The sequence below is a fragment of the Clupea harengus genome, chromosome 8 (genome assembly GCF_900700415.2).
Source record: "Clupea harengus chromosome 8, Ch_v2.0.2, whole genome shotgun sequence".
Lineage (NCBI taxonomy): Eukaryota > Metazoa > Chordata > Actinopteri > Clupeiformes > Clupeidae > Clupea > Clupea harengus.
Window position 1 is genome coordinate 27,907,345 of NC_045159.1, and position 20,416 is coordinate 27,927,760.

The window sequence follows — 20,416 nt, forward strand, 5'->3', positions numbered from 1 at the left end:
TGCATAATATTTACACATGAGTACATCACAAGCTAGCAGCTGCCTACTGTATGCACCTTACCTATGTGTGTGTAAAGAATGCTGATATGAAAAACAACCAGTAGTCAATGTGAAAGCTGCCAATTGAATGGTGATCTTAGATACTGTGGTATATTGGATCGAGCACTCGGTGCTCGACTGTGTTTGACTGTCACTACTACGGAGTTCTGTGATAGTTTGTTCAGGCCTGCCAGTTGAGAGATTTGCCCGCCAGTAAAATATTTAACTTGTGCTGCATCCAGCATCCTCGTCTCCGTGCATTTGTATTTAACAGTGATTTAGATAACCCACGAATAGTATATAACTATTACAGTAATTATACATAGAGCATAAAGCCACAACAGTAACTAGGGTGAATTTTCACCTTTCATGAAGAGTGAAAGACCAAGAGAGCACATATTTTGTCCACGCTCTGTTCCCGAGTAAATTTGACGTGTCTTCTTCTTTTTATTAAAGTAGTAATATTTAGAATGACGAAGGCCAACTAACACAGCTTTTCTGATTAAATTAGATGGTGCTATTGTAAAGGCTGACCTTGATTGCAAGAAGAGACAGACAAGCAGTTGGATGATAAATATGTTACTCCCAGCTGCGTCTTATTGCGTCAACTTACCATATACAACAATCAAGTGACATCAGGGTGGGTAAAATGTTGACGGGCTGTTTTTGCATGGAACCGTTACACTGAGGACCGTTATTTGGCATCTAGCCTATCCCATTTCCGTACCGCGGCTGAGCTGAGAACAACCCGTTTTAACGAAAATTCCGATTATATTAGCAGGCAACCTCGTGGACAGAGGGGGCAGGACTAAGTCACAGCTGTTGCCGGTTTTCCTATGTACGCTGCCACAACCAGGTCCACGTGTATACACTAGCGTGACAGCACTTATTCTGTTGAAGTGTGGGCAGAGATCAGCGCAGTGCGACAGAATTTAACCACTTACGTTTTTCTCCGAGAATGGAGGTCTCAAAAACAAGTCCTTACGCGAATGGAGACTCCAAAAGCGAGGACAAACAATCAGACGCCGGATCCACAAGCTCACAGATTGTTTGTGGAAGTTGTCGGAGACGATTACGAAGTTGGATACCCCCAGGTTTTAAGGACGAGCTTGGTCAACTCTTGAAGTTAGCTGGACCAGTGGTAAGATCAGCAGGACCGTCACACCACAGACGTTGTATATTCACGCAAAGTCACTTCTCAATGAACAGCATGAGATTGTTTCCCCAGAGAAATGATCGAATAGTTAGGTCATAGCCTCATTTTATGTATTGTATTGTCAAGTTATTACCGGAGGGGTTTGATATTGGTGGATTATGTCATTTGAGGTTTGGTATGACCTTTGTTTGATTTAGGCTACAACTTCGAGTTTTCCGACCCTCTGTTGCTCACACAATGATTGCCCCCAGTTTTGTCAGTAGTACGATGTAATTGTCATTCTGCTTAGCCTATTGTAAAGATTCTCACATGAAATTGGAAGTATGTAGATAATATATTAGTCTCATAGGCGGTATATATAACGTAGTCTATAGGTAAGTACTAAGTCTGGACTTGCGGTTAGAGAAACAAGTGTTTAATTTAGCTGGGTAATTTGGCTTCACATTGGATGGGGATAGAAACATGACTCTAAATAGAAATTTTAACCTGAAAATAGATGTATGCCCGCAGCCTTACCACAGTAGCAGCCTCCTTTTATTGCTGCATTTACTACCTTACCATGTGCACTTTATAGGTCTGTTAATCCCTTGTGCTTGTGTAGGTCATTTCACAGTTGATGATCTTTTTGATAAGTTTCGTCAGCACAGTATTTTGTGGGCACCTGGGAAAGACAGAACTGGCTGGAGTTGCCCTGGCCATTGCTGTGAGTAAAACACACACACACACACTAATAATTCTCAATAAGAACACATTGTGTAGTGTATGAAATTCACATTATGAATGAGTTTTACTGAAGCACTGTTCTAGTTCACTGTTTATCTATTCTTTATACATTAGTATGTCTTCCCCACAAGGGCACAGGGAGCAATCATTCTTTTCTGAAAATCTTTGGTGCAAAAAATGACACACAGTATTTGAAAAATAATGTTTTGCTGGTGTCTCCATAAAATTCCCAAGACAAAAACTCTGTGTATCATTTACCAGGTGATCAACGTCACAGGTATTTCCATTGGCTCCGGACTGGCATCCGCATGTGACACACTTATATCACAGGTACGGTCACAGAGAGGGGCACCCTGAAGTTCTGATGTACATATCTAATGTAGTTGTGTCCGACCTGGGAGTGAATCTACAGTTAGGGTTACATGGGGACTGTGAGTAACATGAAAACTGGTGCTATTGGATCTCTTGTTTAGTATCGACACTGAATGTGATCAGGGATGGAACACCTTGCAAGCTTGCTTTCTTTCTTTTTTGTTTTCATCTTCCCGTCAGCGTCTCTGTATCCGATTGCCTCTGTCACTACTGGTGTGTGCTTCTCTCACAGCGGGGTGGTGTTTTGTGTGAACACTTTTGTCATCCCCAGCTCCGTATCCCAAAGCGCATCTTCAGTGGGGCTCCCGTCTTGCACCACACTGTCTGTATTGTGCCTCTCTGCGTGTTCTCCCCTGTGGCGGGACTGTGAGTGAGGATTCTTGCCCTTTAGCTGTGGAATTAGATATCAATTGCAGACTTCCTATTACAGCTGGAGCAAAACAAGCCAGTCTTACTCCCTGCTTAGTCTTCACAGCCACCCACCAGCGTCCCGCCGTGCAGCTCTGTGGGCTGATCCGTAAACATTGGGCTGGTTCAGGATAAACACACAGGCTATCGGAAAACACCTCAAACTCTCAAACTCCCCATGGCCATCTCCATATCATTACCATTATTATTTTTTAAATATTAACGTACCGGTAGTTTATATTACAAAATATATCATCAACAGTGTAGTATAAATGAATGATAAATTCTACTCTGTAGAAATACCCCAAACTCAGAACTCTCTCTCTGTCTGTGTGTGTGCGTGCGTGCGTCTCTCTCTCTCTCTCTCTCTGTGTGTGTGTGTGTGTGTGTGTGTGTGTGTGTGTGTGTGTGTGTGTGTGTGTGTGTGTGTGTGTGTGTGTGTGTGTGTGTCTCCTCTCTTCCAGACGTTTGGCAGTAATAACCTGAAGAGAGTGGGGGTGATCGTGCAGAGGAGCGTGCTGATCCAGCTGCTGGCGTGCTGCCCATGCTGGGCCCTCCTTATCAACACAGAGCCCATACTGCTGCTGGTCAGGCAGAGCCCACAGGTGGCCAGGTGAGGAGAGAGAGAGAGAGAGAGACACAGACAGACAGACAGACAGACAGTCAGTCAGTTCCATAGCTTCACAAGCGCACCTCTGCCCCTTCACTCCCTTCTCTCCTGTTTTTTCTCATGGGGAGACAAACATGGCATATAACGTCACTAGGGTGATACTGCCCAGTCATACAGTGACCAGTTCAGTTGCAATGCAGTGTTCTTCCCAGGGTGTCCCATGGTTAGTTCGAACTATCCTGAACAAGGTACCATCAGCCCAGATGGTGCAGTTTAATTATAGCCCCAGAACTAACAATGAGTCTTTGTTTCGTGGCCTTTTATATATTTCCCAGAGAAGTTATAGACAGAGCATGGTAACATATCTGTGTCTTGTGATTCATTTAACCACCTAGTTTTTAATAAGTCATGTGCTAGCAAGACACATCAGGTTAAACTGTGGTGATTCGATTATTTGACGACGCAGAAAGCTGACAGTATATAGTCTGTGGTGCATAATATGGGACTGCCTAATCAACTGTTCTCATTACACCTTGAAGGGAAAGCAGAGACTAACCGAGTAAAAAGAACCAATGTAGAAAATGTATTTTATGGGCCATAAGGAAAGAGGACGTGTAGTTATAGTAACTCCCTTCTCTGCTAAATGAACATGAGTGGGACTGGTCAATTGTCCGGTCATGTGGACAGATATATTGGGCGACAGTGGTACAGAAGGTAAAGAAGTCGGTTAGTAATCAGAAGGTTGTTAGTTCGATTCCCTGTCGAAGCGTCCTTGAGCAAGGCACTGAACCCCTAATTGCTCCTGATGTGCAGTGTGCCATCAGTGTAAATGTAAAATGTGTATACATTGTAAGTCGCTTTGGATAAAAGCGTCTGCTAAATGACTAAATGTAAATGTAAATATATACAGTGCCCTCCACAATTATTGGCACCCCTAGTGAATACGAGCAAAACAGGCTATAAAAAAATATGTCTTTGCTGTTTATCCTCTTGGTCTTTCACTCAAAATATTCACAAAAATCTTACCTTTTCATTGGAGTAAAATTATTGAAAGAAAAAAAAAACTGTTGACATTGAATAAATATTTTTCCCCAAAACATGTGTGCCACAATTAATGGCACCCCTAGACAAATCTTATAATTAAAATCTAACTGAAGTATATTTCCAGTCATGTTTTACTGTTGTACTGTATATGACTGATAGAGGTTTGCCATGCTGACAAAGCTCCTTCTCTGTGTCATAGCCTATCCCAGATGTATGTGAAGATCTTCATGCCTGCCCTGCCTGTGAGTTGGAATGTTATGAGACTGTATTTAATGGCTTTGTGTTTACTGTGTAGTCCGCCTCTCACTAACTGTCCTTCATGGTTCACACAGGCAGCGTTCATGTATCAGCTGCTGGGCCGATACCTCCAGAATCAGGTGAGTGAGGGGGAACAGCATTATTTATTCCATCAAATCATGTCACGACACAACACGACATAGCACAACGCAGCAGAGCACGACATAGCACAACGCAGCACAGCACGACATAGCACAACGCAGCACAGCACGACATAGCACAACGCAGCACAGCACGACATAGCACAACGCAGCGCAGCACGACATAGCACAACGCAGCGCAGCACGACATAGCACAACGCAGCACAGCACGACATAGCACAACGCAGCACAGCACGACATAGCACAACGCAGCACAGCACGACATAGCACAACGCAGCACAACACTGCACAGCGCAAGGCATCATGTCACAGTACAACACTACAAACCCGATATAAAGCACAAGATAGCATAGCATAACACGACACAACCCAACAGCCACGCTTTTCAGTCATACAATGAAATGTGTAGGAGGGCTAGTTGTGGGATTTCATTATTACCCACACTACATAACATATCTGTTGTTACAGAGTAAATATATTATTACAAGCAGTGTAATGTATTCAGTTACAAAGAATAGTAAAATAGAGATTTTTGTAAGTTCATAAAACTAGGTTTACCGTTACGTTTAGGGTTAGAGTTTCACACACTTGCACTTTATGTTCTACATACAGCATAACGACAACTTTGTCTTGTGAAATGCTAACTTATTATGTAATGTTTATTAGCAGAGATGTTGGAGTTATATACACATTACTTGAATGTATTTGATGTGCTGTCCATCAGGGAATTAGACACATTCCTTAAATGTATTTGATGTGCTGTCCATCAGGGAATTAGACACATTACTTAAATGTATTTGATATGGTGTCCATCAGGGAATCATATGGCCTCTAGTAGGAGTCGGGATAGCAGGGAACATTTTGAACGCTGTGATAAATTACGTCTTCCTGTATGTGCTGGACCTGGGTGTAGCGTGAGTATGACTACTCTACTAATGTGTCTGTTCCTTGTGGTGCTTCAGATATGTATTTCATGTATGACATGACAAGTGTGTATGCAAAAAGTAATAAATGCTCTTTATGTATTAATGTTATTGATGAAGGGTTTGTTTCTTTATTGTTTGGGGAACAAAACACAATGTGATATAGCAACTTACTGTAGCAGTTTTTTTTGCTTCGGCTTCAGTTAGTGAGATGTGTAAGGAGACCTGATGATATTTAATGTAGTAAGGTATTGAAAATGTGTCTCATCACAGTGGATCAGCAGCAGCAAACTCCATTTCCCAGTATGCCTTGGCTGTGTTCCTGTACATCTACATTGTCTGGAAGGGCCTTCATAAAGCCACCTGGGATGGTGAGTAAGCCCACGGCCATCTGAGAGAGTAATGTGTAATCATGTTGTTCTTTTTGGTTGTTCACTGGACTTAAGACTCCTTTACAGTGTAATTGTTGTCCCTGTAATGTTTGACCAGAACTACAGTTTAAATAGTAATCCTTTAACAAAGCCAGAGTGGAGGAGAGTTCATCTCTGAGAGAAAACTTACATGAGAGTCAGGTACAGACAGTTTGTAGTCAGACAATATATGCATGAATATGTCCTTTGTTTAACCTGGATGTGACACCCTATTCATACATAAAAGTCCTACTTCATATGAAGTGTCCTTAGGTAGTAATTAATGATACTTTATACTTCTCATGTAAGTATGCATTATTCTATGTTACTAATCCTAATCCTTCCCTTATACTTAACCAAAATACATCAGACGAAGGAAGACAAATACTTATAGGAAGTATATTGTACTTATCCTGTAATTAATCATTTGGTACATAGCATATAGTGGGACTGAAACTATTCTAGAGTATATTATTAACCACTCGAATATATCAAAATACAGATAGGCACCCCACTCTGATATACTCATAAACAATGTTTAAGTTATATTTCTTTGAGGACATTAATAAAACTCTCTTCTGCATCATCTCCTGTTTTTTTCCATCTGTTGTCCATCTACCTGGCAACTTGTGTGGACCAACCAGGCTGGTCCAAGGACTGCTTGCAGGAGTGGGGAGGCTACATCAACTTGGCCCTGCCCAGTATGCTGATGCTGTGTGTGGAGTGGTGGACCTATGAGATCGGTGGATTCCTCGCAGGTGGGCAAGGGGCATGTTACGGCCCACAGCTCTGGCGGCCATTCAGACATAATGAGTCTTAATTCCATGGACGGGCAACGGGCAACGGGCAACGGGCGATGGGCAACGGGCGATGGGCAACGAGCCAAGTGTGCCACACATGAACTAACATTAATCTAATAACTTGGCAACATTATTTTGCTAATTTAATACCATGAGCAAGATGCGTGGGTGGGTGGGTGGGTCAGTGCAATACTCTCACACGGCACACGATAGCTTTAGTTCATGCACGACGGACTTTAATCATTGCTTGTTGCCCGTCAATGAAATGAGGTCCAATCCCACAGGGGGGGCACACACAGCCAAGACACTCCTAGGCATAGGAGTCTTTGTGAATACCTGTCTTTGTGAATACCTGTCCACCCAGCTTTAGAGTTTCACCGCTTCATGTCTTCCTGCGTTTACCCCTAATTCTTTATTCTGACCCATTTGTTCAAGAAACATACCCCCTAGTGTTCAACAACAGCCGACCTGTGTGCATCTACCCATTTACGTTACGCTTCGTACAGGCTGGCCATAACAGGGCATCGTCCACCGCCTGTAATTCAGTTCAGTTTAGGACTTTGGGATTATAAGACAATTCTGTGCTGTATTTTAAAGACATGATGACGAAACTGACAGAAACAAAATCTCCAATTTGTTTTTCATCATCTTGCGAAATGTCTTCATTGCACAGTGTTCTGAGTGAGATGCCTAATGTGAATATGCTGTTGAAGTCACACAGTGTTCTGGGTGAGATGCCTAATGTGACTATGCTGTCGAAGTGACACAGTGTTCTGGGTGAGATGGCTAATGTGAATATAATGTTGAAGTGACAAGTGCCTTGTTGCATTGGCTACAGTGGGGCCATGTCATCAGAATGAGCTTGAACACTAATGTTTAACAGAGGCCGTAAGCACTGAAAAAGCAGAGAGCTTTTTTTTTCAAGTTTTCCAGTTTGGGGAAGATGTTCATATCTCTGTAAACATCATCTCCCATGTTTTGCTGTTTTACTTGTTCACATGTCGCCCATTTTGTGCTCTTGTTGTATATGCGTATATAAACATTCCCTTTGTCCAGCCATTTTAAATGTCCTCTAAAGATCTCTCGTGTGTTCCCCACAGGTCTGATCAGTGAGGTGGAGCTCGGAGCCCAGTCCATTGTGTATGAGGTGGCAACCATTGCATACATGGTAAACTGTTACACCACAAACGTTTGCCCCCTAGCATATATACAGTACCAGTCAAACGTTTGGACACGCCTTCTCATTTTTTGAGAAGTTTTTTTCTTTTACTTTTATTATTTTCTACATTTACATTTACATTTACATTTAGTCATTTAGCAGACGCTTTTGTCCAAAGCGACGTACAAGGGAGAGAATATTCAAGCTACGAGCAATAGAACCTGGTGTAACAATAAATAAATACTACTTTACATTAGAAATATAACAAAATGAAATAAAAAGAAGGAAGGAGTGCAGAAGTGTAACTGCTGTAATTGCAAGTTACGCACTAGTCGAAGTGCCAGTTAGGACGGGAAGTGCTCTCTGAAGAGTTGGGTCTTCAAAAGCTTCTTAAAGGTAGAGAGGGACGCCCCTGCTCTGGTAGTGCTGGGTAGTTCATTCCACCAACGTGGAACTACAAATGAGAATAGTCTGGACTGCCGTACTTGCACAGACGGCAGTGCCAAACGACGCTCACTAGAAGAGCGCAGCATCCTGGGTGTAACATTTGCCCTTACAAGAGCATTTAGGTAGGTGGGAGCAGAACCATCGAGCACTCTGTAGGCAAGCATAAGTGACTTGAACTTAATGCGAGCAGCTACCGGCAGCCAGTGGAGCTCAATGAGTAGCGGGGTGACGTGTGCCCTCTTCGGTTGGTTGAACACCAGACGCGCCGCCGCGTTCTGGATCATTTGTAGTGGTTTCACCACGCAAGCCGGCAGGCCCGTTAGGAGGGCGTTGCAGTAATCAAGGTGTGAATTCACCAAGGTTTGCACCAGCAGCTGGGTGGCATACTGGGTTAGGTACGGCCTGATTTTGCGGATGTTGAATAGCGCAAAGCGGCAGGACCTAGAGACAGAGGCAATGTGGTCCGTGAAAGTCAGTTGGTCATCAATAATGATAATGATAGATAACACTTTTTTTTGTTTAGTACGTCATTCCATATGTGTTCTTTCGTAGTTTAAATGTCTTCAGTATTAATCTACAATGTAGAAAATGATAAAAGTAAAGAAAAAACTTCTCAAAAAAATTAAAGGTGTGTCCAAACTTTTGGCTGGTACTGTACATCTTATGAGCGACCCTACGCCTAATTGTTCCATGTTCCCTTTGGTCTTCTCCAGAGTCCCCTGGGCTTCTCTGTGGCCGCCAGTGTTCGGGTCGGCACTGCCCTCGGGGCCGGGAACACTGAGCAGGCTATCATGTCGGGGAAGGTGGCTGTTGTGTCTGCACGTAAGTACTGTAGCTAGAAACTGTCCAAAAAACAAAACATGATAAACCTCAAGTCTAGACATTACCTGCCTGTGTTTTATGATTTCTACAGTGTGAAGTTATTAAGATGATTGTATTGTTTTCTTGGTTGTGTTTTTGAGGCAGTGTCTGTCTCTTGTGTGATCGCTGTTCTGATTGGGGCCTCCAAAGACGTGATTGGCTACGTGTTCACCACAGACCAGTACGTATGGTAATAAGTGCCACGCATGAGCTACTCGCGTTTGTTCATTAATGTAGGTTTTACATGCCCAGCTCGTCCACATAAAGCGAGGCAGAGATTCTGAACCCTCACCTACACAGTGAACCATCACCCCTTGTGCACAAGTCACTTTCACCCAGTGTGATTACCAAACTAACACACGCTTGTCATGCATTAACAAGCCTGGCAAAGACTGGGAAGGTTGGGGACTCTGTAGCTGTCGAACCACGCAGGACGTTTAGAACACGTCACAATGAGGTCACAATGAGGTCACAATGAGGTCACAAAGAGGTCACAAAGAGGTCACAAAGGTAAAGCACAGTCATTATGTCTGTGTGATTTTTCAGGATGTCTTTTTGACAAGTGTTTTCACTGATCAATGTTTCACTACAAAGGCAGGGTGCTAGGAGCCAGTAACTCAAAGGTACAGGTTCTGGAATGTTCTGAGAAAGAGGGAACTGAATAGAATAGACTATCCGGCCTGCCATCCACACTTATGTTTGGCCACACCACGTTTGCATAATGCAGAAAGCACAGAGGCTTTGTCGGCGAAGATGAGCTCAAGTGAAAGTGATTCTCCAATGTTAAACCAAAGCGTTGTTCTGCATTCACAGAAGCACAATGGAAATTGTAAATGTCAGTTTATCTCTCATAGAACTTTTCAGGAAAGGAACAAAATGCTCAGTAATATTGGGTGTGATTTTGTGGCCACATTTGACCCATTGGACAAAAACCACAGAACCATTTTCTAAGAGCTTGGGAATCAGATTTGCCTTGAGTTTATTGCTTGCACATTACTATAAAGTACTTCTGTTGGGGCCATAGGCATCAATGAAACTGAGTTATTACTTCTAATTCCTCATGTCCCTGTTATTTCTCTGCCCCGTGCTCTTGCCCACTCCACCACAGAGAGATCGTCAATCGGGTGTCAGACATAATGGTCATGTATGGCTTTTTCCACCTCTTCGATGCCATGGCGGTAAGTGCAAGTAAGCATGGATGCATCAAGGCAAACATGTACTGCATTTTTTGCATTTTGAAATAGATAAGCTACTTGATAGAATTTGAACAGCAAAAAATAATGTGTAAAATCTCTACCGTATCTCTCCATAGGGTGTATGTGGGGGTATTTTGAGGGGCGCGGGGAAGCAGTTGTTTGGAGCTCTGGGTATAATCCTGAGCTACTACTTCGTGGGATTCCCCATTGGAGTCTCCCTGATGTTCGCTGCTAAAATGGGAATCATAGGTGAGTGCCCCCACAGATATGGTGGACGTTTAATAACTGACGCAGAGAGCAACTGACGGTGGCACAGGTCTGGCACAGGTCTGGCACCTGTCTGGCACCTGTCTGGGGTGGATCAGCTTGTCAGGCTTGACGGTATGGCAGTCAGAGCACATACTGTACCGTAGTGACAGCACTACATAGCACACACGATTTGCATGTTGGAATTACACTCGGCGATGCAGCAGTGGCAGAAGCAGTCCTGTCCAGTTTTGAAATACAGGAAAATGACACTCCCCAAAACATAAGTACCACACAATGGTGTTGAGAATGAAACTCACAAACTGACATCCCTCAGCAAGCTAAACATTGTTTTTCTGCGGCTTAACTGATGTTGCCTCTAAACTGCTGAGTCACTGTACATTGGGTGCTCATTACCCTGCGTTACCCTCCGGAAGGGACCGGAAAGGAACAGGTGTCTTGGCCCCGGTGGACTGTCCTGTTCTTTACTGTGTATTTTTATTTGTTGCTTCAGGGAGCTCTTTAGCAGTAGGGGTTTGAAGTGTTTTTTTTTTATGCAAGGTACTGCGCCGTGTTAATAGTCAAGGTGTCGTCATGATCTGAAGCAAGCTCATTTGCCCTTAACCAGGAAGTGGGACAGGAGATGGAACAGTTTTGAAAAAATAATTAAACCAGATTGCCGGTTACATTTACCTCATAAAAAAACCTTTCATAAAATAAATAAATAAAAAAGTAATAATTATATCACCTGTCAGTCCTGAGCAGCTGCATTGATGTATTTCTTTTCTTGAGTGGAGCAGAGATATGAGCATAGAGGTTCAAATAGTGCTGGAGATCATGATTCAAGTAGTCGTTTCCTATTTTGAGTTCTGTCTTCATATCATGACCTACAGCTCTCCCCCTCCCCTCCCCTTCTCCTTCTCTCTCCCTTTCCACCCCATCTCAGGCTTGTGGACAGGCCTCTTTGTGTGTGGTTTGTTGTCATCGCTGGTCTTCATCATCCTGTTGGTGAAGCTAGACTGGAAGAAAATCACCATTGAGGTCAAATCTACTCCCTTCTTACATGGCTTACACAACATGCTGAATGATCTGATAACCACATCTAACAAGTTGTCTGGTTTGCTTCTACAGCCAGTCAGCAGATGTGTGTGTGTGTGTGGGATATTTGTGCTATGTACTACATTTTATCAATTATCTGCAGTCTCAACTAAAGAGTCTGATGATTTCTTCCTGTATTTCCATAAGCTTTACCATCCACTGACTAATTAAATGTCCTAATGTGTCACGCTTTGATATGAATTCAATAAGAAAAGGTCATTAAAAAGATTTGACTTGTAGGCTAATGTATGCTAATGTTTGGGCTTCCTCTGATATACAGGCCCAGGAGAGAGCAGGAGTTGAGATCCAAGATGTTGTGCTGGAAAATAAGGCAGTCTCTGATACCAGTAAGTCTCCAACCTGACCTCAAAGAAATGTCACCTTGTCACACGGCCAGTGTCTGCCACAGCATTCTGAACAGTCTGGCGGTCTTCTTTATAATCCTTTTAAGTTTTCAAACAGTTGAAAATGAAATAATACTGTAGATACTGAACAAAAATATAAATACAATATGGAACCATCTCAAAGATTTTACTGACCTACAGTTCATGTAAGTAAATCAGTCAGTGCATTAGGCAGTAACCATGGATACCACATGACTATGACTAGGTATTAATTTGTGCAAGAAAGTTGATAGAAATAAACTTTTTGTAAGACTGGAGAAATTACAGGATCTTTTATTCTACTTCATGAAACATGTGACCAAAATGACATTTTTGTTCAGTGAATAAAGTTGCCCCACAAAAAGACAAAGCAGCATCCTGAAGCAAGCTGAGATGATTTCTGCTGAGTTTATTCATGTGTTTCTTTCTGAAGTGTAAAAGTTTATTAAAGGGCACATCAGTTTCATGAATTATACCACTGACGGACCATATGTCAAAGAATGTAACTCGATGCATGATTCTGTAGTTGTGTATTTCAAAGAGGTTAGTTAGTGGCCTCAGTGTTTCTCCAATTCTCAATTCTATTGCCTAGAACCCAGGATGTTTTATGTTTCTTTGAGAACAGAAATGGTCTGGTTGGTATGTTGTATGGTCCAAGTGTCCAGGTTAGGCTACACCCTTGGGTAGGCTACACCCTTGGATAGGCTACACCTTTGGGTAGGCTACACCCTTGGATAGGCTACACCCTTGGATAGGCTACACCCTTGGATAGGCTACACCCTTGGATAGGCTACACCCTTGGATAGGCTACACCCTTGGATAGGCTACATGGGGACGATGCAGCAAACCAAGCAACATTATTGGAAATTCCAGCAAGCTCTTGGACATTTACTCTCACATTTATTCATTCGGCAGATGCTTTTATCCCATACAACTTACAAGCGAGGGAGATCACAACCCAAGCAACTGCAGATTAAGGAGAAGCCGTTGAGAACATTTGAATAGATTGTACGTAGTTGAGCGTAGTTTTCATGTAGCTCTACTGATGGGGCACAACTAAGCATAAAGGTCACAGGGGTGATGGCCATGGAGCACACATAATGATCCATAAAAGTGTCTTATGAATAATAGTAAATGTATAATGTAAACATAAAAGAATGTATACGTAAGTGTAAATATCCTTGTGTGCACTCCACACAGATGAGAATGAGGAGGACTTGCCAGACCAAACCCAGACCCAGGTGGAGACCCCTACAGATGTGGAGGGCATTAGCAAGGCAGAAAGCGGAAAGGAGGCTGAAGTGCAGGTGGTCATTGTGGGTGACGTGCTCTCCAACACACAGCTGGTCCTCAGACGTGGCGGGGCCATCTTCGTCATGCTCCTCGTCCTCGCTGCAGGGATCCTGATCAATGAGATTCTCACGGGCCTCCTCAGGGGAAACTGAATCTGATGGGGACATGTTTACTCTACACACACACACACACACACACACACACACGTGCATGCACTGACAGAGACAGGAGAGAGGCAACAATGCAACACACGGATACAAACACCACACACACACACCCACACCTGGACTGTCCTTCGAGGAAAACTGGGCTTCTAAACTGAATGTAGTTCCATGGTAACAGCCTTGCAGATCAGACAGGGAAACCATTTAGCGAAGAGGAAAGAGTTGGTTTATGAAACATTCTTCTGTAATAGTTAACATTAACATGCTAGCTGTTATTTTAGGACCTCGTAGAAGAAACTTTGTTTTTAGCCAGTTACATTTTGTAGATGTGTGTGGTATGTTCATATCCAGTACACTGGTGTTGCCTGTTAACGCGCAATGGTTGAAAACGCTACTGGAATGATCTGTGTTAGCTAATCTCTGTGTGGACATGGCGCTACATGCACGCTGCAAGCCTGAGTCTCTCCTACATAGATCATATACCCTCACACACACACACACACACACACACACACACACACAAATCCCTCAACATACTTGTATACTGTGAGGATCGTTTATGCTGTGGAAACCATTGACTCAACCAAAGGTCCATCTTAATTTCCTTTTGAGAGAGAATGAGAGAGATCAAAGACTCTATATCTATATATATGTGCCTATGAAGTCACTGTACTTGACACTGTGCCTACTCTGTGCAATATGAATATCAAGCCAAAAAAAAAAGAAACGTGCAAAACCTATGTGCACTCAGGAACAAGAGGAAAAGACAACTTATGTAAAAGCTTTTGGTCAACTTCCAAATTGAACCTTAAGTTGACCCTGTGACCAAAGTCATGAAAACTGTGTTGTCCCTTTTAAGGAGATGCCTTTTCAAAGGGACGTGGTTTTAGTGTTGCTGTCTACGAACAGATACCGCCACTGAATGTTACTGACCCCACTTGATTCACTGCTGTTTGTATTTTTTTCTATTTTTGACCTCAAACAACCATGTGGCAAGCATGCTCTTTATACCCCTTCAAAGCCTTAACGACAATCATTCATTAAAGTGAATTGGTTGTATTATGTATTTGTGTGTAATTCTATGGTAACATGCAAGGTATCCCAACTAGCCGTAGACTCTGGACATCCAGATTATATGATCTGGTCTGGAGAGTTGAGCTGGGTGGGTTCAGTGGTTATGTGCTGAGAGAAGAGCATTCCAGGTTCACAACAAATAATCCACTCTCAATAGAATATCATATGAGGACTCATATTCATATTCCCCTCAATCATTTATTCTATAAAAAAAATCAGAATTTCCTCCGAGTTCTTTTAGATTATTCAGAATATACAATTACTGTCACTTGATTCAGTATCCACTACCCTCAGAGACAGTTCAAGTGTTTCCTTTGCACAAAAGTCTGATCCAGAAATACTGTCAAACCTATGAGCGTGCATACAACACAAGGCGAGATGTCTAGCATACTGAGGCTCACCCCTCCATTCACTTAGAAAGCTATATTAACATTTGACAAGAAAATGACTTGTCCTTCGCATTGAACTATAGTTTTGATGTCATGCAATAGATACACTAAACAGGGATTATAGAAGGCATGTATGAGTAAGTCAGGTTGAGTTGAGGCAGTGAAAATAGTAAACATTCGATTTTTTACAGTATATTAACATTATCAATAAATGTGCAAAATATGATGGTGATCAGTGTACCCTCTCAAAATAAAAGTACTTTCGTATAGCAAAGTCAGTCTTTTCTTTTCACAACAGGGTGATTGATATGTCTGAACTTACAAACGGCAGTTGTTAAAAAATGAAAACAAAATACACGCACACCAAATCAGGGTTGAATAATGAGCAGTAAAACAAGGAAACAGTGTCTTTTCACACTAGTCACACAATCCTTCAATCCTTCCTGCTTTTCCCTGAGTCAGGGAGTTCAGCTGGCGTACATCTAGAGAGTCAGGAGAGGCGCTCTGTGCTCCTGAAACCATAGAAGTCTAAGGTGAGGAACTTTAAGAGGAACAGCTGCGTGGAGATGAGAGAGTGTAGGAATATTTAAAGGTGCAGTACGCAATTCTAATCCAGTGCACTTTTTGTCAAATTCAGCTAAATGCTCCTCATGATCCTCTAGCTCAGTGGTTTTCATCCGGGGGTACGCGTTCCCCTGAGGGTACGTGAAGGCAGTCCAGGGGGTACGTGAGATTTTTTAAAGATATATTTAAAATAAGCATCCATTCAAAAATCCTTTAAAAATAGTTATTATACGGCTCTTCAGTCAAGTTGCTCATCGTGGGACATTTGACTAACTTGATTGAAAATTTCCATTCCTACTTTCCTGACATGGAGGAGAAATCTAAACAGCTGGATTGGGTGAGATACCCATTTCACTTGTCCGAAACAAACGGAAGCAAGCTACCTGTCACTAATCAGGAAACACTCCTGGAAGTGTCATCTGACCGTGGCCTCCAGATGAAGTTTGCCACATCCACACTCACACAGTTTTGGGTGTGTGTGAAGCAGGAGCACCCTGACCTGGGACAGAAAGCTTTGGAGCAGCTGCTAACCTTTGCCTCCACATATTTATGTGAGGCCTCCTTCTCTGCAATGACTGATCAAAACAAAGCAGAGATACAGACTGTGCCTGGAGAAGAGCTTGATCACAGCAGTTGCCTCCCTGCCACCAAGACTGACAAAGCTTCTCAGTGAAGCACAAGCACACTAAAACTCACACTAAATCTCACTAAAACTCAGTTCAATGCAACAATGTTCAATGTTCAGTGTTGATAGTTTAATAAATCAGACAATGATGGCATAGCGCTGTGTATTACATCTTTTTTTCAATCAAAAATGCTCTGCGCTGGTTAGGGGGTACTTGGCTGAAAAAATATTTCACAGGGGGTACATTACTGAAAAAAAGGTTGAGAACCACTGCTCTAGCTGTCTGTTTAGTGTGTATGCGCTTGTTGATGTCCGTACACAGTCCTGGCGCTGTGAATGGGAGACAAACATAGAGGCTCAGACGAGCCATAAACAAGTCAATCAACACACTGCTTCAGGAACATGGAATGGAGGGGTGTCATTTCATTGGCTGTTGAGCTCAAATATCAACAACCTTTCGCCACATTTGTGGACTCAATTGAAGAAGCAGTCAACAGCGCGCCCTCTTGAGGATTGTAGTGGAAGCACATGTACAGTGCCCTCCACAATTATTGGCACCCTTAGTGAATATGAGCAAAACAGGCTATGAAAAAATATGTCTTTGCTGTTCATCCTCTTGGTCTTTCACTTAAAATATTCACAAAAATCTTACCTTTTCATTGAAGTAAAAGATCAAAGATCAAAGATCCGCCACCATACTTCACATTGGGTATGGGGGTCTCTTCTGTATGGCTATCTTTCTGTCTACGCCAAACCCACGTTTAATTTTTGTTGCCAAAAAGCTTTATTTGGTCTCATCTGACCATATAACTCGGTCCATTGAAAGTCTGACTTACATTTGGCAAACTGTAGGCGCTTTAGTTTGTTGTTGATTGACAGCAGAGGCTTTTTTTTCTGGCAACCCTCAAAAACAACTTGTGGTGATGTAGGTGGCGTCTGATGGTAGTTTTGGAGACTTTCTGACCCCAAGACTCAACTAACCTCTGCAATTCTCCAGCTGTGATCCTTGGAGATTCTTTTGCCAGTCGAACCATCCACCTCACGGTGCGTGGGGTCAATTTACAGACTGGTCCTCTTCCAGGCTGATTCCTTACATCTCCTGTCGCTTTAAACTTCTTACTTATTGCCATGATAGTGGAAATGGGTATTTTCAACTGTTTAGAGGTTTTCTGATATCTGATTTCCTGATTTGTGCAGCTCAACAACTTTTCGTTGCACATTGTCACTGTGTCCTTGGGTCTTTCCCATAGTGATGAGTGACTAAGGGATTTTGGCCTGTGTGACACTCATATTTATACCCCAGTGAAATAGGAAGTCATGGTTGACCACTTAAGAGTTCCTAATCAAACAGGTGAACTTAAAAATGTAAAACATGATTGGAAATATATTTCAGTTAGATTTTAATTAGAACATTTTCTAGGGGTGCCAATAATTGTGGCACACATGTTTTGGAGAAAAATATTTATTTAATGTCAACAGTTTTTTTTTCTTTCAATAATTTTACTTCAATGAAAAGGTAAGACTTTTGTGAATATTTTGAGTGAAAGACCAAGAAGATAAACAGCAAAGACATATTTTTTCATAGCCTGTTTTGCTCATATTCACTAAGGGTGCCAATAATTGTGGAGGGCACTGTACCTTCCCTGCATTGAAGAGTTGTGTGCCCACAGGGATTGGAGTGTAGAGGTATATGTGGAACCTTCACCTCTGCTTTACAATGGAACCCTCTGTATCAAAAAATCTGCTGGTTTTCTATCCAGTACCAGGTCCAAAAAAAAACCAACTGAAATACATGCCCCCTAAAAAAGATCCTTTATGGTCAGGATCAGAGGTTACTCAGATGAGGCTCATCCATGTATCTCAGAAGGGTGAAGTGGGGTCGGGGTGGACGGTTGGGATAGCTGTGCTGTTGCCCCACTCCAGTGTCCAGTTAGCCGGCTGGATGTGAAACCGCTCCGGCGGGTATTCCAGGTGGATCACCACCCCGACGGCCAGAGCCAAAATGGCTGCCAGCAGAGCCAGTCCTCTGCGCAGCACAAGCTGTTTGATGGAGAGTTGTGGTGGCGTCTGCACCTCCCCTCCACCCTTCCCGCTCTCTAACCGGCCCTGGTCCTCAGTGCTCACCGCCGTGTAGCCGTTCTCCTTAGAGCAGGAGCTCGCAGTGGCAGCCTGGGGACAGAGGGAGGGATCGAAGACAACAAGGGAGACATCGTTAGGGTATAGCGTGTAGCCCCGATGAGCTTTCATTGTAGCTTAGCAACAGGGATTGCCTAACAAGCCTAATTTGCCTCCGTCGAGTGTGCACAAAATAATCAAAACATATAATACTTTGACGATAAACTAAAAGAATTACATTCATGATTGAAGTATAAATTAGCCTCAAGAGACATCCCAAATAACAGAACTACTCTAAGGAGTGTTGTGTGTGGGTGTGTGGGTTGACTGGGATAGACCATCAGGGCTACCATAGCTCTCACCGTCGCCCCAGTGTCAGGGCTCTTCTGCGGGGACTCCGAGGCCTCGGGCACCAGCGCGTCCACCACAGCCTGGTCGATGGGGGGCATCGGCCCCACACACGTCACCTTCCCAATCATCCCAGCACGCTTCTGAGCCTGGGGGAGGTGAACGGAGGTTTAAATGTCTTTGATGTTAAAATGATATTCCTGTGGTTTTAAGGCATAGTCAAACACAAAACACAAAAAAATCAGAATAATGTCTATACATTTGAATGTTATTGGCAAAGGACATGGGTGGTTTTATCTGACTGGCTTGATACAAATGGGTCTATAACACCATAGATGACTAATGTGTTTACAGGTTTGTGCATCAGAGGATAGAACTGTTTCTGAACATGTAACAACGGTGTGCCAAAGAAGAAACTAATCCCTTGAAACAGTTCCTGCTATCAGTCTCCATAGAGACGATGGAATACTCGCCTCCTCAGCCACCTTCCTCCAGTCGAGTTTGAAGATGACCGTGAGAAAGAAGCAGGTTTGCAGAATGATACAAATAAACATGCCGAGCCACAGACCTGGGGATAGAAACCAAGGAATGGGGGGGATAGCAAAAGAGAAAAAAAAGAGAAATTCACCCACTTTATATAAAATATCTACAGTATTATGGATTGATATTGTGGGACATGAAGATGAACTTTGTGACTCGAAGATGAAGATGAAGACGAGGAGTGCAATGTGTAACCACAGTCTATGTGACAATCTTTCAGCTGGAATACCTAATACTCGGAGGTCAGCTTTGAACATGAGTGCTATGCTCACTGGCAGACCAATGCAGTAGTAACAAATGAGATTGGACACGGCAGCAATCTTCTGCTTCCCCGAGCCCACCAGGATCCCAGTGCTCACGCACTGCAGTGCACAGCACAAGGGAGGAAGAGAAAATGGAGATTAAATCAGGCGACCATTTGACAGTGGAGCAGTGGTCATGGTGAGGCGAGGCAATTGTACAGCAGACCTGAAACCAACATTTGGATTACATTTTTTTTTTTTTCATTATATGACGCTATAGACAGAAAACCTCCATTGCTGTCATGCCTGTTTGTTTTTTTTTATAATTTTTTTTTTACATGAAAACAAAAACAAACGAAAACAAACAGTTGGTGAATGATTTAACAAGACTTTTCTACAATATATGCTTTGTAGTAGAGGGAAAACAACTAACCAGAAGACCGTCGACGAACTGCAGGAATATGAAAACAGTCAGATTCATGGAGACGATCTCCACAATGCTCCTGGTAAAAAATAAGAGAAAGTCAGCTTCCATTGCCAAAATGTAACAGCTCTCTCAGTACTTTTTACATATGGCACCATCCCCGTATGAAAATACACATGACAACTCACTCATCAGAGGTGAAGATGTAGGCAACGAAAGATTTGGTTGGAGCAATCACAATGGCCTGAAGCACAGCCTGCACCCCTGTCGAATGTGAAATGTGTTGTTACCATCATTTCACTGTTACTTAGTTTCATGTGGACAGTGATTTAACACTGATGGTGGATGAATGGATGGATTGCTTG

The 20,416-nt window shown here is 42.8% G+C and overlaps 2 protein-coding genes across 3 annotated transcripts in view; one reads left to right on the forward strand and one right to left on the reverse strand.

Moving 5' to 3' along the window:
* The first annotated feature begins 694 nt into the window (after positions 1-694).
* Positions 695-14,789, forward strand: slc47a2.1 (solute carrier family 47 member 2, tandem duplicate 1). 2 transcript variants are annotated; one of them, XR_004164182.2, is made up of 18 exons: positions 695-1,180; positions 1,797-1,898; positions 2,180-2,248; positions 3,163-3,311; positions 4,552-4,594; positions 4,685-4,729; positions 5,567-5,664; positions 5,947-6,044; positions 6,728-6,841; positions 7,984-8,051; positions 9,203-9,311; positions 9,456-9,531; positions 10,459-10,528; positions 10,663-10,795; positions 11,739-11,833; positions 12,171-12,237; positions 13,474-13,771; positions 14,217-14,789. XR_004164182.2 is itself a non-coding variant. In XM_031572609.2 (17 exons), exons 1-17 carry the CDS (start codon positions 998-1,000, stop codon positions 13,716-13,718), a joined length of 1,764 nt encoding a protein of 587 aa, XP_031428469.1. In that variant the 5' UTR covers positions 696-997; the 3' UTR covers positions 13,719-14,789. The 2 variants fall into 2 exon arrangements, 1 of the variants encoding a protein (XP_031428469.1); XM_031572609.2 differs by having other exon boundaries at positions 696-1,180; positions 13,474-14,789.
* A 3,112-nt stretch (positions 14,790-17,901) lies between these two features.
* The window catches only part of slc47a1 (solute carrier family 47 member 1), a 9,842-nt gene continuing 7,327 nt past the window's right edge, over positions 17,902-20,416 (reverse strand). The window contains exons 12-17 of the mRNA XM_012825132.3: positions 20,240-20,315; positions 20,061-20,130; positions 19,615-19,747; positions 19,319-19,413; positions 18,860-18,994; positions 17,902-18,551 (exon numbers count right to left, since the gene is read on the reverse strand). Of these exons, the coding sequence (XP_012680586.2) occupies positions 18,243-18,551; positions 18,860-18,994; positions 19,319-19,413; positions 19,615-19,747; positions 20,061-20,130; positions 20,240-20,315 (818 nt within the window). The 3' untranslated portion in view covers positions 17,902-18,242. The remainder of the gene's footprint in view (positions 18,552-18,859; positions 18,995-19,318; positions 19,414-19,614; positions 19,748-20,060; positions 20,131-20,239; positions 20,316-20,416) is intronic.